Source organism: Strongylocentrotus purpuratus, unplaced genomic scaffold (assembly GCF_000002235.5).
Source record: "Strongylocentrotus purpuratus isolate Spur 01 unplaced genomic scaffold, Spur_5.0 spur5_scaffold_9, whole genome shotgun sequence".
In the NCBI taxonomy this organism is placed as follows: domain Eukaryota; kingdom Metazoa; phylum Echinodermata; class Echinoidea; order Camarodonta; family Strongylocentrotidae; genus Strongylocentrotus; species Strongylocentrotus purpuratus.
This window is the reverse complement of record NW_022145615.1, coordinates 32,349,419-32,366,593: the sequence shown is the minus strand read 5'-3', so window position 1 is coordinate 32,366,593 and position 17,175 is coordinate 32,349,419. Positions and strand designations below refer to the sequence as shown.

General features: G+C 36.4%; 1 protein-coding gene across 1 annotated transcript in view; it reads left to right on the top strand.

The window, feature by feature from the left end:
* The first annotated feature begins 10,165 nt into the window (after positions 1–10,165).
* LOC576365 (insulin gene enhancer protein ISL-1) overlaps positions 10,166–17,175 on the top strand; it is a 58,818-nt gene continuing 51,808 nt past the window's right edge. The window contains exons 1-2 of the mRNA XM_776681.5: positions 10,166–10,927; positions 13,034–13,229. Of these exons, the coding sequence (XP_781774.3) occupies positions 10,804–10,927; positions 13,034–13,229 (320 nt within the window). The 5' untranslated portion in view covers positions 10,166–10,803. The remainder of the gene's footprint in view (positions 10,928–13,033; positions 13,230–17,175) is intronic.

Genomic DNA, 17,175 nt, shown 5'->3' with positions numbered 1-17,175 from the left:
TCGTGCTGGGAGCAACGATCATCAGCACACCAAGGGGTACAGTAGATTGCTACGGGGATACTTCTCCGCTTTCGGCTTAAAATAGCGGCTAATTGGACTAATTTGATGCGATTCAGACATCTCAGCTGGCTTAGAGTGCTTCCGATATAGTTCCGAGTTATCTTTACAACTCGTTACGCCATTTTTACAATTTCTTTCACATTACATGCAATACGTATATAAGATTTTATGCCAGTTTTCATAATTTGAAGATTTATAAAGGCAAATTGTGTATAATTAGTGGTTAATTTTTTTTTTAAAGAGCATTGCATTTTCTGGGTGTTTATGTAATTTTATATCTCCATAAATAACTCTTCTTCCTCTGTAAAAATGTCGCTTCCAATTATCTTTTTAAATGTGATTATCAGAATGCAGTAACAGCTATTCATATATTCATATATTATCATTTCCTTATCTCTGTCATTTTGTTGAACAAAAGGAAGCATGAAACATTTACTCAAAATAACGATATTCAGAATCTTTATGAAATTGTGCAATAATTATTTGTTGTGATAAGATGCTTTTTGAAGAGGCCAAGAGAAAAATGAAAATCGTACCCCCCCCCCCCCCCTTAGAGATTTTTTTTCCCTTCTTTCGTGTTCGGCACATACTAAATGGTGTCAATTTTTTTTAAACAGGAATATTGCTGTAAGTGATCTAACAGAGTTATTTTTTGACGGAAGAGTGAAAGAAACTATAAAGAGTGAGGCAAGAAATGGAGGAAGATGGGTGTGTGAGAGGGAGAGAGAGAGAGAGAGAGAGAGAGAGAGGTAGAGAAAGAGAGAAAGACAGAATAGAGAGAGAGAGAGAGAAATAAAGGGTGAGGTTCAGTGTATGTATGTGTATGTTAGAGAAAGGAAAGTGAGGGGGAGGGAGAGAGAGAGAGAGAAAAAGAGAGAGAGAGAGAGAGAGAGAGAGAGGGGGGGGGGGAATCGGGTAGATCAAGGAGACAAAAAGAATGAACAACTGTATAGGAGGTGTGTGTTTGAAAGCTGAATGTTGAAGAACATAAGGGTAGCAAAGGTAAGGTCAAAATGGAAAGAGACATAATTGAAGAGAGAAGAAGAGGAATATTTGTCAATCTGTTGCATTCATGCCCCTATTAATAAGTTCATTTATTTTTGTTTATTTATTCATAGAGAGTAAGAAAATAAGAAAGCACAATAGGAGAATAAAAAATAGGCATATATAAAGAATATAACAAAGAAGAAGAGAGCGAGGGATAGATAAATAGATAGATATATGGTTAGATAGATAGATAAATAGACCGAGAGAGAGACAGATAGGGAGAGAGAGAGGGGGAGAGAAGAGGGAAGAGAGAGCAACAGAGAAGGGGTGCATGGATGAAAAGGGGAAGGGGCAATAACATTCTCTCTCCCCCTGTGCTTTCCTCATCACTTTTATGGGAGCAGTTAAAGAAGACGGGAAGAAGAAGGAGGAGGAGGAGGGGAGGAGGGTATGAGCAGCAATCGAATTCAGAGTCAAGGGAGAAACGTGATTAAAAAAAACGCCCCAGAAGTTGACACAAAGATGTAGTAGACCAAAAAATAGACTAAATTAGAGCATCTCGGGTATAACTTTAATCATATCACGCGTTCGACAATCAGGGGCGCCTCAAGCCCCCAGAAACCCGACACTTCTCCCCCGTTAAACACGACGTTGGATCTTGCGCGTAATTAAAATGGATTAATTCTGCAACAGCCAGTGCTATAACGTGCATCTTTTTCCCCGTGTAGGTATACTAATGCAACATGGAAACTCATTCCAGACGCGCTAAAGGAAGGAGATATTAACATCGATCGCTTGCGCAAGGTGTTTCTGAAGTATTATGGTTCGGTTTAGGTATGAAAATAATTAATTAATTTTAAATGGTATAATCCCAATACATTTCATTAAATTGTTTTGTCGATTTGATATATTTCTGATGGTAATGAACTCTCTTGATTATTGCTTTACACAGTAATAAAGATGAACAGTTTTTAAAACTCATTTTTGGCAAAATTTCATTATTCTGTTTTATATTTCTTAATTCTTATTTTTATGGCTATACTTGCTCGTGACAAAGACATATTTTTGTTCATAGTTTGATCACATTGTGGCTTCATTCTTGAGTGTTTATCTGTTAAATTCCTTAAAGGTTAGAGCGTATACGCTGACTTCATCTTTTTCTCTTTTGGCAATCCCCTTTTTACAAGCATCATCGCTAACATGTTAACAATTATCTTCTCTGGAAATACAATAATCTCCAGATGATTACCATCCTAAAGGTATAAAGTAAATCCCATGCAAAACATGTTTATGGAATAACAAGATTTTAATAGGGAATTTCCATTTCTCATAAGTCAGAGTTTTGCTAGAAATAGGCCTAGGCCTATACAAAATATTTTGACAGGTTTGACAAAACATTTGACAAAGAAAGATATATGGAAGGATAATTTATACATTGTGCGACTAGGTGATCTTCCAATCTTGAAATAAATTGAAGAAATAAGGAGCATTGGACACGTTCAAGTATTCATTACGGGCTTTATGAATCTATGGAAATACCTTTATTGAGTGATATCTGTTAGACACTGTAAGTATTTCTACGTGAAGCCAAAGTATTGGTGGTTCTGTATTGCTGTGATCTCTCTGCTTTATTTGTTGAATGTTTTGTTCTCTTTATCCCACGTCAGATTTCAATTGAGGTTCTTTCACCCTCTAACTATGGTAATAGTAAGGGTAACACGGGACCGAGGCGGCCTTGGGCCCTCAAACCCCACACAATGCGCATGTTTTACGAGGGAAGGCATGTCGCCCCGTGCGCCGCATTCCAAACGGCCCCGCTCCGCGACCAGACACGCGCTGCGGTCGTTCTCCTGTGGCTAGTACGACGCACAGACCTACGCCCCAATATTCGCTCATATCCCCGCCGAACCTCCATGCCATATGGCGTAACTTTGGTTGGGCAGATAGTGAGGGGATTTTTAATGATTTTTTGTCCCCTCTTCTCTACTCATTCTGTCCTCCTTTTTCCACTGCTCGCCTGAAATTACAGGGACAGATGTAGTGGCCAATGGGTTTTACAGTTCAGGAAAGAATAATAAAGATTGTGATTCATTGGATAGTGAAAACAAAAATATTAATGAAGGGGAGAGAGAGAGAGAGAGAGAGAGAGAGAGAGAGAGAGAGAGAGAGAGAGAGAGAGAGATGCAAAGTAAGATAGAGAGAAACAGGAGAGGAGCAGAACGAGATCAGATATTGGGAGAGAATGCCAGATAGAAAAACAATAAACCGAATGACATCGAGACACTGACAGAAATATTAAAAAACAAACATGACTTTTTATAGATGAAATGTTAAACTAGGAGCGTTTATTATTATCAATATCATTTCAACAACAACGGATGGCACAAATTTGGAAATACTTACATCAAAGCAAAAGATAAACTAGTATGTACGGAAATAAATATAATTGATTTTAACTAAACGGGGGTAGAGATAGAGAGATAGGAAAAGAGGTCAACAAACACAACAAAAGCAGCCACAACCCCCCCCCCCCCCTCGAAAAAAAAGAGAGGAAAAAAAAAAAGAATAGGAGATTTGGGGATATGTTGTTACCCGCAATATCAAACGAATCACTTTAAAAAAAATAACATTAGTTAAATCAAAACCATACACAACACTTTACCGGCACAATGGTGGCAAATAATGTTTGATTTGCTACCTGTTACATTGTTACCGGCGCCATTCGCTGATTGAAAAGAAGGATGGAAACTAAAAGAAAATTAGGAAAACGGGAGGCTAAAATTTAACATTCGTTAAATCCTATATGCACTAGTTTGGCCACGAGGGATTAGACCTCCCTGCGTGGTCACTGACAGGTGGTTATCTCATCAAATCAGCTCTCAATTAACATAAGAAAAAGGGGACCATGGGGGAACTCCTTTTATTTTCCTTCTTTCCTTCATTCCATTACGTTTTATTCTCACGAGGGTCTAGGTCCAACTATCATGATTTTATCACCTTCTCCTTCTCTTCTGCCCCAAAAGTCACACCAAATTGCGATGTTTGGTCAAGAACGCCAGCCAGTCTGTGTTTGATTAGGATCATGAATGGACCTTTCAATAAAGAGATCCAGGTCCTCGTTTGGTCCGTAAGACAAAGACCAAAAGAAAGTTTACGTCGTGTACAAGAAGGAAAGTGCCAAAGACAAATTCACACCTCGCTTTTCTGCCATGTCCCTCTTATATTTGTAACTGTTTTGGTGGCTGCTTGTATGTGTGTAGATGGTGAGGAGGTGGATGAGCGAGATGAATGGGACAGTGAGAGAGGGGGAGAGGGGAGGGGGTTGGAAGGAAGGGGGAAAGTGAGATAAATATACAGAACGGGGAGAAGAATTGAATTGAATTTATTAACCCTATATTTACATGTAAAAGCAAAACATACAATAGAAATAGAATACATACAAAATACAAAGCAAATAATATGACCAGGAAGGGAGAGAACGGATATAGAATCAAAGGACAAATGAGTTAGTGAGAAAGGAAGAGCAAAGAGATCGGAGAAAGAAAGGGAGGGAGAAGTATTAAAAGAGAAGAGAGAATGAGACAGGGAGAGGGGGTGAAGAGAGAGAGAGAGAGAGAGAGAGAGAGAAAGGAAGAGAGAGAGAGAGAAAAAAAAGGAATAGTGTGTGTGAGAGAGAGAGAGAGAGAGAGAGAGAGAGAGAGAGAGAGAGAGAGAGAGGGGGGGGGCCTACGTAGGAGGCTCCTATATTGAAGGGGAAGAACACTGAGGTAATTACATCTGACTCGTTTTATTTTCTGTTTAGGTATGGCATTAATCACAATATATCAAGGCAAATACCAGCCTGGGAAAAAAAGAGATTATTGTAATTATTAGATACAATAGCGGGACTCTCCTGTCAAAATATTCGAACCTTCAGAATTGATGCTTTTAAAGGTAATGACTTTTCGATTTTTCATGGAGAAATCGACAAAAAACTGTTTATTTTGACTTATACAGTATAATCTCCAGAAATATCGTTTTTAGTTTTTAAAAAACACTCAAAGTGAGAGGTAGGCCTATATACTTCCCTCAATGAAACATTGATGGAGTAGCATTTTATATAACTATGTAGGGTTGGGTAGCGGGGATGAAATAAGTATTTCTGCATCAAATAAGTAAAAACACTTTCACATGTATAGTTTAATTCATAAGTGTGCGCATGTAAAAATGGCGCCTGACTGGAATGCTCCCTAGGGAGTGGAGAATGTGCATACATTGTGTGCAGGTAAGCCTGAATCCAATGACCGGGGTAATAATATACTTATCTGTAAAGCGCTTTGTGAGGGCCTCCGGTCCTGAAAAGCGCTATATAAGAACGAGCTATTATTATTATTATTATAAGGTGGCACTAAATGGATTTATACCAATCCATATGCATATATAATTATATCTCCAAATTTTGGCAACTTCATCAATTCAAATATCAAAATGAGAAGTACAAATTTGGGATCGGCATACAAATTATTAAATATTGAAAAACCTGTGTAAATTGATCATAATATTCTGAATCTGTATACGATGTAAGTATTGCATCATTATAGGCATGATAGGTATTGGAACCAAAGCCCCTCACACGAAGTTCTTATTATTGTGTCGTCTGATACTGTAAGAACTATATCAAACATTGTGGGTGTACGAGGTGTAGACATACTACTGAATTCTAATAATAGCCAGGAAGTGAATACAATAAGTACTGATTTAATCGCAGTGTTCTGAAAGAGATTCATTAGTAGTTTCTCAAACATAAACATAATTACAGCATTAATTACAGACTTAACTGTCAAAGCATAGGAGGTCTAGGTCATTGCCCCGCAACTTGTTGAAGCTTCGTAGATTTTGATAGGATTTGCAAATAGCAACGATTGCTTTGAAGCTCTTACGGATTTGTCAAAATGGCACAGTTTTACAACATTAACAACGATAGAAATGTATATACTCACACAGCACCGGGCGTTAAGAGATATGAAGTTCTTTAATTCTTGTCATGACTAATCAACATTCTCCCATATATTTTTTCTGTTAGGAAATATTACTGTAACATCATTTTGATGGACGGTCATGACCCATACTTCTTCCTAAAAAAGGGTAAAATTCAAATCTAATCTCAGGAAAACAATTTCATTCAAAAGTCAGATCCAGCATTATAATCAGCTCGACTGTGAACCATTGCCATCAAAACGAGGACATGTCAAGAAAAGCAGAGTTTGTCCAACTGTAACGTTGTCCAAATAAATTCTCGGAAATTTCAAAGAATGAAACAGAAAAAATACTAGACAACTTGTAATATTGGAAAAGGGACAGTGTCGTAAATAAAGAAAAGAACGGGATGAGAGTAAAGGAGGAATACAAAGTAGGAAAACTTAGAAAGTAGAGAAGGGTAAATAAACAGGGACGAAAGAAGAATAAATAAACTAGACTTTTGAATTGGTAAGAAAGGTTTATTAGAATTCAAGAAAAATAAAGTATAGAAGAAATTTTGAAAACGAAAATGGTGAGAAAATTGACAAGTACATAGAATAAATAAACTATAATTGGATACAATGTAATAGATAAGGAAGATTTGAGAGTGCTCTGTAGATTTTAGAAAGAAACACGGCTAAATTTTCTCTAAATTGTCGGGCAATGTTTATGCTTTAAAAAAATATAATAATAATGAAGCATATAAGTTCAGTTTATTAATATTATCATTTCGCAGCCTGGGCTGAATAGCATGACAATTTACAAACAAAAAAATACCATATTTCTTTCACAATTGTTTCAAATAATACTAGTTTAAATACAATATAATTAACAAAGACAATGAATTGTCATCAATTATTTAGTTCACTTTCTATCGACAGTTCACAATATTAGCAATTTATATAATTCAATATATATATATAAATACAACACAAATATTCCCATTAATAATATCATGTAATTTGGTTTAGAAAAGACGAGTAAGAAGTAAAACGGGAGAGCAAAATAGAGAGAGTAACAAAGAGACATATTTGTCCAGTATTGATTAGGTTGTAAACGAAGGAAAAGATGAACTTTCAATCTTATTCTATACTTGCTGCTCTATTTTACTTCCTCAGCAATCTAAAGTGAATCAACAAAATGCAAATTATACCCGAACAATATATCAACCATGCATTACTTTTCCCCCTCCTATTCCTAGCCGCAAATAATATATATATATATATATATATAAGCCAACGTTTTTGGAGTCTACCGACAAGTTTACAAATCTTATCTTAGAAGCTCCCCCATAAGAAGAAACATAAAACTATATAAAAGCAGGTCCTCGTTTTTTTAATTAATTTGAAGATTTGCCGAAATAGATTTTGAAAGAAGGATTGTACACCAACAATCACCTCCTTGAGCGACAGCACTGCATTCCATCTCTATGCTATGACCTTAATCCATCAAAATAGCCAACAAACATGCAGCCAGAATTATTTCCACATTTCAAAGCAACCCCCTCCCCCCTCTTTTAAGGTTATTATCGACTTGCTGACTTCCCATAAGGTCTTAGTCGGTCACAAGGATTTATCTTCTTTTGAAGCAGGTAATGAGTATTCTTACATCTCTTTCAAGAAAGCCCCCTTGCCCCGCCTTCTCGTTCTCCCCACACCTTTATCCTTTGTAATGACCATAAAATGGTCGTTCTTTAAGCTCTATATCTACTTGTGTTGCCTTCAAATTTGTGGGTAAGGTTGATTATTCAACGGCTTTGGTATAGACCAAGTTCAGATAAGTCTTTTCAAAGTGTTCGACCGTGCGAAAAATAAGGGAACAATGCGAGGTAATAGACTTTCGGGTGCTTAACGGAACAGGATTGTAACTGTTATTTTCGTAAAAGGGTTGCCCTCTTTTTATTCTCCTCCTTCTTTGTTGTTGTTTGATACATCTCACAGCTCTTAAAGGTACAGTGTAAAACTTTGAAAAGAAGAGTCTTTGAGTTTTCTTTCAATGAATATAGTCCTTAAAAATTAATAATGTAACACCAAAATACTTTGTGAAAATAGACGTCAGAACCGCCAAACTTTTCAAAATAGAATAAAGGAAATAAGTAATTGACAATTTCTTTTTGCCTTAGTGCTTTTAACTTACATGATGTTGGGAAGTATAAAATGAAGAAAAAAAATATGAAAAAACAACATGCAAGTGTTTATGTTTAGGGTCTCCAATAAGAACATTTATCCGTATAAAAACTCGTGTTATTTGTCTTTAACCTGACTATGGGTTCCGTAACCCTTCCGTATATTATCCATAATTGATAATGTTCGACATAGCTCAAGTGAAAGTGCGTTACAAGCGGGCGCTGTTCATTGCGCCACTATCGCCGAGCGCGATGGGAGATGGTGTAGAAAAAGAGGAAGAGAGAAGAATTTACAGAGGAAGGGATGGATAGAGAGTGAGAGAAAATGAGAGAGATAGCTAGAGAAAGGGAGAAAGAGAGGGGAGGAGGAACTGACAAGAAATGGATAAATAGGAGGACGATGAGCAAGAGAAATAGAGAGAGAGAGAGAGAGAGAGAGAGAGAGAGAGAGAGAAAGGGAGGGGATGAGAGTTCAGTAGATCTCTGGCTACAAAGATTCGTCACACTCCTACAGTACGTTGCTTTGGGGAAAAAATCGGATAAACATAATACACCCACCCATGTCGCTGTAAAGAATGTTACACAGATCCAGAGACCTTGAGCATGCATGGCTGAAATCATTCATGTTCTAATGACCCACCTTATGTTCAGGGTGGCAACCAAAGTGATAAATGAACCAAAAACGATGTAGAAAGAGAGAGAGAGAGAGAGAGAGAGAGAGTGAGGGAGAGGGGGGCAGAGGGGGAGGGGGTGAGCATGGAAACAGTTACAAGAAACCACCCAACTCGTCAACACAAATACATGAAGACACAATAAAAATCGCAAGATCGTAAATTTATATTGAATACTAGTCCCCTTGTCCTTACGATAACGAGCCTCGTAAATTTAACAACTTTTATGAAAGAAAACAGAGTAATTCTCTTCCTCAAAACGATGCAATATGAATACATCCCTTCCACGTGTGTTGCGTTGCGTAATAATGAGAGGAGATCGTGGTGAACAGATCGACAATGGGTGAGAATTTGATTAAAAACTGAAAAAGCTTGTTTACATTTCTCGTTAGATCGAGATTAACCATTTGATGGGCAATTAAGGGGTTTATATTCGAGTCCCAATCACTACACAATTATGTGTGAGGTGGTTTGATTCCGACCCAAGCTTTGAAGAGAGAGAGAGAGAGAGAGAGAGAAAGAGAAAGAGAGTGAAAAAAGAGAAGATTTTGCACGTTCATTCACAAACAAAATTGTTGTATCCTGTGCAACATTCGTCACCTAAATGTTGATAGCTATTTAGGAGCATTCAAAAGAGATTTGCAAAATGATTGAAAATAACAAGTCCGAAAAAGGAAACGTACACAATCATTGACTTAGTAGAAGGACATAACAGTTAATTCAATCGGTACATTGAATTTTGCATAAGATATCGTAGTCACCTCCTGAAAAGGATATAGGCATTAAGGTAATTCAATTAACTGAAGAGGTCGTACAATTTTCATCAGAGCGACATTGCATTTTTCTGTATTTTTTCTTCTTCAAAATATTGTCCTCTGTTGAATCACGTAGTTACATGATTATTGTAAAACAAGGTATAATGTTAAAACCTTATTGTAAGTCACTCTAGATGATGTAAAATGCTTAGCGATCAAAACACATAATATTGTGGTTTCTAAATCTACAGTTTGGTATGGTAATTTCTCTTCGGTAAAAAATAAATAATAATTTTGTTTTCTCTATACTAGGACAGGTTTTTGATTGTTGTTTCTGCCGAACAAATCGGAAATGCAAATGAGGACGACCATCTCATCTGAGCATACGGCAGGCGATTGCTGGAAAGACGATGATATCGGGAGCGTCGACCACCAATAATCGACGACCGTAGGCTGGTCACGTGCCGAAGAATTTAGCCAATGAGCGCCCGAATCGCGCAAAAGGGTTTTCACCAGAAACGTCTGTCAGCTAAGTGATTTTGTACGTTGGTGTATGGAACCTACGCGCGCGGCGTATGACTTCGTTTTCGAGAAGAGTGGTGGAAGGACCGACCCCCTCCTACACATAACCCTCAACTCACTGTGCGTGCTAAACGGTGTTTTCTATACACTCGTCGCATTGAGGTGTATGTGTGTGTGTATATATAATATTGTCTGACCCAATGAGCCTGTTGTATATGTGTTTTGCGGTGGAAAGTATTGAAAACGGACCCGCTTGAGCGAAGGTGCTGTCACTTATGAGGGTGATGCTCAAGGGTTAAGTAGGCCGCCAGATGCGGGGATAGATTGTCGAGCATCTCGTACGAAACCACCTGAGCACCCGGACGATTTGCTGTATCTCCCGCTGTAATCTCCATCTCCTCCACCACCACCATCACTACCACTTTCCTCATCAGTCGCATCTCAGATCGCCATATAACCACTCTAGTGATAGCATCTCCCCTCAACCAGTAATTGGCTCCTTGTTTCTGGAGAGTCTTCACTTCAAACGGATTTAACCCACCACCTCTCGGCTCAAAACATATAGAGACTTTCACTTTATTCCTCTGTGTGTTTGTACCCCTTGCTCGGTCGCTGGACGGCTGCGGTACCGTGGACCAGACAGACTTGAGCCCCTAACGGAGAAGGGGAAGAAGAAGAAGTTCCAATGCTCATCCATTCGCTCTCCCCTCCAGTCGCTCACCCATCTAAACTGGATTCAGGGAATACAATCTCCTCTTTGGATCTAAGGAGATTTTTACCATTTGATGCCATGGAGGAAATCACGAAACGTAAGTTTTGAAGTTTACTCCTTCCTCCCCTCTCCTCACTCTCACTCGTGTACGCAGATATGGCATACCAATTTTTTACGTGGATTTTTGTTCCAAACTTCTAACTTCTATTATGGCTAAAGGAATCTTCTTCTTTTTAAATTTTTTTTGCAGCTTTAAAATCATATATGAAGAAAGATAAATCTGGAAAAAAGTCACTTCTTCTTTCCCGAAAATAACGTTCAACTCCAATATTTATCATTCTGCATACTAATTAGCAAAACTGTGGGAATACACGATATCTTCTATGTTCAATGGTAGTATGTTATTGCAGTTTTTGTACTTATTAATCCGTTCTAGCGTGGTTGGTAATATCGAGATTAGTTACAATGAAAAGGTATAAGCAATTAAATGTTTAGACAGAAAATGATAACAAATTTGCAGCGCAATCGTGATCATGTATTTACGTGAACACATAAGAAAAAGAGTTTATTGAGAATCAAAAAAGCCTGATGTAAGTTGAATATAGATGAAATCTTCTGTTATGTGTATAGGTTTTAGGTTTTAACTTAGTGGATAAAACCATAGTAAAAGTTTGTCAATCTCTCATTCAATAAACGTGAATAATTTAAAAGATTATATTTTTTGTCAGTACTCTTCAAGCAGTATGATCATAAATGCGATGCCATTTTATAACAAATTTCATAATTCCAATTCAGGGGGATCCATAGGAAAATTGGCGATGTCGTCATGGCACGGGCATTATTTGATTTCTCATATCATGCACATCAGTTCTGTTTGTACAAGAGAGAAGCGATTATTAAAGTAGATAAGGCGAGAGCATGGGGCTTAATACACTGGTACTGCATCATCTCATTATCATAATCATGATAATGAACTTACTTTATGACAATGGTGGACTGGAGCGTGATAATACTCTCATTAAATGCATTTTTAACGACAGCTCTACATGTACTGAGTCATATATTTCTCAATTTTTTCCGAGTTTGTTACTCCTCTTCTACTTTACGCCAGACCAATTAGATAATTGATGTGGTGAAAATCAATTGATTCTAATAATACGAAACCAATATTTAGTCATTTGTATTAGTTGTGTATGTACTTATTACTCTTTCAGATAAAGTTTGCGCAAGGGTTAAAGAAATCGATGATTTGTTTAATTCATTAATCGAACAAAACAGAATTCGTTTCATTAATCCTCATTCGTTTTTGAAATGTCCCCTGTAAAGAACCAGGAAAGAATGGAAATGTTGCATTTGTACATCCCTTTGAGAGAAGCACGCCGTATTTCTATAATTGTATAGCTATATCTTGTTAACATTGATCAGATATAAAGAGTACTCAAGTCATTCAAAATTTCCCTCCTCAAACTGCTTATTTATCATTTACGAAAATCTTAATAATAATAATGTTGATGATGCTAATGAGATCATATAATTTTGGAAATATAATTTAAATGTATTTAATTATTTTCCACAAAAAAAATGTCATCAACAAAACTTATATTAAGTTTGCATCTGAGTTTATATTAAGTATTATATGTTTCTTATTTTTGGATGTCAGTTTCGGACATCAGAAACGGAAATATGGAAATAACGGTGGGCCTAAAGTAATGGAATAGAAAATTTAAAGGTTAAAGTTTTGTTTATAAATATTTAACATATTGTTATATACTCAAATCTTATGTGTGAAATGTAGTTGTATACGTTTTCACGAGTTTACCCCCAGACCAATTACAAAAATTTGGGGTACAATATTGGGACTTTTCAAATAAAATGTATGCTAAAATTTCACCCAAAATTCAGGCTATAGTACAGTATGTTATTTTCCTTGTCAATGGCCGGCCGTTCAAGTCAGGAAGACGTTTATCACATCTATGGATCTAACGGTGCCCAAATCCAACTTCAAACTTTTCGGGTAGACTAGTTCAAAAAGTTTTAAAAAGTGCTAACATTTTGTAAATGACCCTACTCTGCTATAGTCGATACAGAAAATGATATTCACACATATTCTACGTCATCTTCGTTACAATGGTGTTTTTCTATTGACTAATCTTGAGGCCTAAATCTCCTGTTTTTTCTCCCTCAATCACACCCTTTCTTGTAGTGAGCTGCAAGCGGCGAGCCTCGCTGTGCGTAGGCTGCGGTGGGAGCATACAGGACCAGTACATCTTGCGGGTAGCACCCGACCTGGAGTGGCATGCTGCATGCCTCAAGTGCGCCGACTGCTGTACGTACCTTGACGAGACGTGTACGTGCTTCGTACGGGACGGCAAACCCTACTGCAAAAGGGACTATCTCAGGTGAGTTTAATCAGCTTTCTTCCATCGAAATTCGTGATAACTGATATAATCTGTACATTTGCTACTTTTTGTAGTTTCACTGACATCTGATATGTATTTGAAACTGGTTGACATCTCTCATTGCTTCTTGTTGCATCTTATAAACATGACTTTACTATTATCATAAATTTGTAACTATCTTTCAGTTGCTACTTTTTTGTTCCTCCTCATCTTAACCACTCTCTAAACTTGTTAGAAATTTACAATTTAATCTCTATCTTTGTAGATGAGTTTCAGTCCTTAAAAATGACATCCGTACATCTCTTTCTCAATAACTATGTGCGTCATATTTCAAGAAGGTATGTTTGTGTAGTTAAAAAAAAAGTAGCCTACACAAAAAATTACTTTGGACATTTTGAAAGTGTCATAGAACTTCTTTCTCTCGACCTTTTTTTAATCATTATCAAGTTTCTAACGATAGACCTATTCCTTTTCCATTTACATATAAAACTAATAATGATTATTACTATATTTTTAACAACATGAATAAGCTCTCTCTTGGAAATTATAAGATCAAACAGGCAGTCAGGATTTGAAATGAGTTTATAAAACTTATTTTGTCTCAAAGTATCTCGAGAGGGAAAAGACCTTGTCCGCATCTTATTCCACTTAACACTCATTTATTGAAACGTTCATACATTTCATAAGGAGGCCTATATCAGGCTATAATATACTAATTGAATATCAATCGATGAGTTACTAAATGTAATTTTTTTCTGAACTTTAAATTCAAGTTGTAATGTTTTTTTCCTACGCATTTTGAGGAGTAAAGGAATTTGTGTCCACGTGATATGATTCAAATAAAAATTGTTGTGTGTATTGGGTTAATGACAATACTAGAAAAGAAATCTAATTCATTATTTCTTGTACTGAAATATTAAAGATATACATCAGGGACATTAAATACACGGCTGTGTATTCCTATATTCATTATGAATATATCGTTGCATAAATAGACATATTGATTTCATGTAAAATCTATACTTATTATGCAATATACTTAAATACATATTGACATACAAAATATTTAAGTGTTTCAATAATGTTCTCAGAAAATAGTGGAACAGGAATAAGATGAACAAATCAGCGTTAAAACTATACTATAAACCATCACTAAACTATCAAATTATGTTTTATGATAGATATAAGCGATGCCACGCCTCCTTATTGTATTGGTTACAAACAGGTTTAAGAAAAAATTACGTCTCGTCAATTACTTTCTTTCTTCATAAGATATAGCCCTTTTTAATCATAACATGAGCATCTTAAAACTTCGGTAATTCGATCCCTTCCTGAATGTGACACCCGGAATATTGATTGCGAGAGGAGGGTTGAGATGAGGTAAGAAGGGGGCATAAGTGGACCCTAGTTCTACCACCCGTGTCTATTTCTCCCGTTGTGTTAGAATGACAGATTGGGTCATTGGTTTATCATCACACAGGCACAGCCGCCAAATTAGACTTTCTGCGCCCTCCTTATGCGGGGCTCATTAGTTTTCTTCTGTTTTCCGCCGCGTAATAAAGTACATCGTCATGTGTGTGCGTGTGTGTGTGTGTATGATTGTATATGTACCCTACCACCCGTAGAACGACAGACGACCGGCGGGCCGCGTAGAAAAAGACGAGGTATACCTTTTGACTTGGCTGAAAATCGAACAGATGTATAGCGCTTTTTTCTTCCTCGTGGTTTGGCCATTGGTATTGTGTGTACCGCAGGCTAAGAAGAGGCGAGGTTAGCAGCATACGCGGGATATGGATAGCGACAGTTGGCAAAATAAAGAGCAGGAGGGGGGATAAACATACACCCCAAACACGCTCCCAGAGAAAGTGATGGTGTGGAGGAAGGGGTCGATAAAGAATTCTAATTTAATTTGGCCCTGGTATGTAAAGATAAATTCAATCACTCCTTTATTCTTAGTATTCTTAACTTTTTATTACAGTACAAAAGTTATGGTTATTATCGTAATGTCACCTTTAAAAGGAATAATGATTATAATAATAATAATAATAATAATGATAATAATAATATAAAAATAATGTGAATGATAATGATAATAATAATAATCAGGATGATGATAAATTCTGTGTTGACATTCAAATGAAAAGTTACTCGAAAGTTTTTTTTCTCCAGAAATAAATGGTTTTATGCTTCATAATTATAATTATGCTCATTATTGTATAGTAATATCTCAATATTGAATTTCGATACTATTACTATCATAAAAATAATTCTTATAATGCTTGTCATATGTTTCCAAGAGAGAGAAAAGTCAAGAAATTTCTCGTATATTGGCACCCGTTTTGTTCTCTATTTAAGTTCATGCACAGACTACATTAAAACTATAACACCACAAAAGAATTTTCCATCAAAGATTTACTGTTGACAACATTAAACATTGTATGCTTCAAAAGCCATTTTTAACTATCGTTCAAACATTGGAGAGAGATTTCGTAAATTATCAAAACTTATGTTTAATTTTCTTTAGTGAAATACATTTAGTGTAACTATAGGCCTGCGACAAGGTTCGTTCTTGGTCTCCAAATAAAAAAAAAAGAAAATGAAAAACACCTTTTTAGATTTTCGTCTCGTCGAGCATTTTTGTATTAAAAAGTCATCGTACATATTTGGTTGCATGCAAGTTTGCAGACGACTAGAGGAAAGCACTTGATACAATCTGTATCGCTTAGACCACAATTGGTATCGTAGAGATCAAATGCTTATTATAGGGCACTTGCCGTTTTCCCTCCATAACCAGTCAAGTGTTGTTGACAGAACCCTCTGCTTTATTCTCTCCTTCATTCATTACAAGGTATCCGAGTTCTAGACGAGTCCTATTGTATGGCACATAGCACAGAAATGAGTCAACCAAAATCGTATGGTCGTCTGAAGTATCCCCCAAATCTGCCTTTGGTTAGATAAGGGCATACAAGTGGTGTGTGAGAAAGATTGTCTTGTTATTTTCCAGATAATTATTTAGAGATATTCATTTGACAATATAGTCACTCTACATAACATGACTTTAGCAATACATGAATTAGGCCTATAAAACTATTCTTTTTATTCATTATTACACAATTTTCTTTGTGAATGAACCCTCTTCTTATTTATTGAAGTGATAATCAATGTAATTGGGCATAGCTTGATGAGATCTATTATGTAACGGAAATGGACGGTGTTAAATCAATCAATAATTTACCTGACACGAAATAAAATGTGAGACATAGGCAGTATATACCGAATACATTACATAAACTAATAAAATGCTTGGCCTTTGCTTGGGAGAAAGTAGTGATTTTGTTTAATTTAATTCCACACAAATCAGCGAGGACGTTAAGAATTCAATTTAACTTAAGTTTGGACTCCAGTAGATGTACACCGGTTATATTTTAAAATACTTTGGAACCATTTCCGTTCCAAATATTTGATAATGCCCATGGTAGATTTTAGAATCAATCTCTATTCGCGTCCCACATCGCCCTCTTCCTTGAAAGGACGTAATACCAAATTAATGAAATAAAAATGAATTAATATATCCGATTGACAGCAGTTTGTTAATCCTTAAACACATGAAGGTTAAACAATCGTAATTTTTTGCTGGTGGCTATATAGACAGATTTATATTGGCAAATAAGTTAATCACACAATGAAACACTGTAATTTTCTGCTATTGTTACCAGACCTCTGGTCATAGTGTGATGGTCTTGTTCGGGATCTGTCGCTGTGAAATTATATTCTTTAATCCAGAGGATTAGGAGGAATGCCAAGGTTATAACCTGCTTTCATTGAACTTAATTAAACATGGCAAGGCTTCCACGTATTGCGCCTAATTAATTAGTCGATTTAATTGGTATTGAAAAGCTATTCTTGTGTTTTCTGAACGGAACTTGATTAAAAAGAGGATCACATT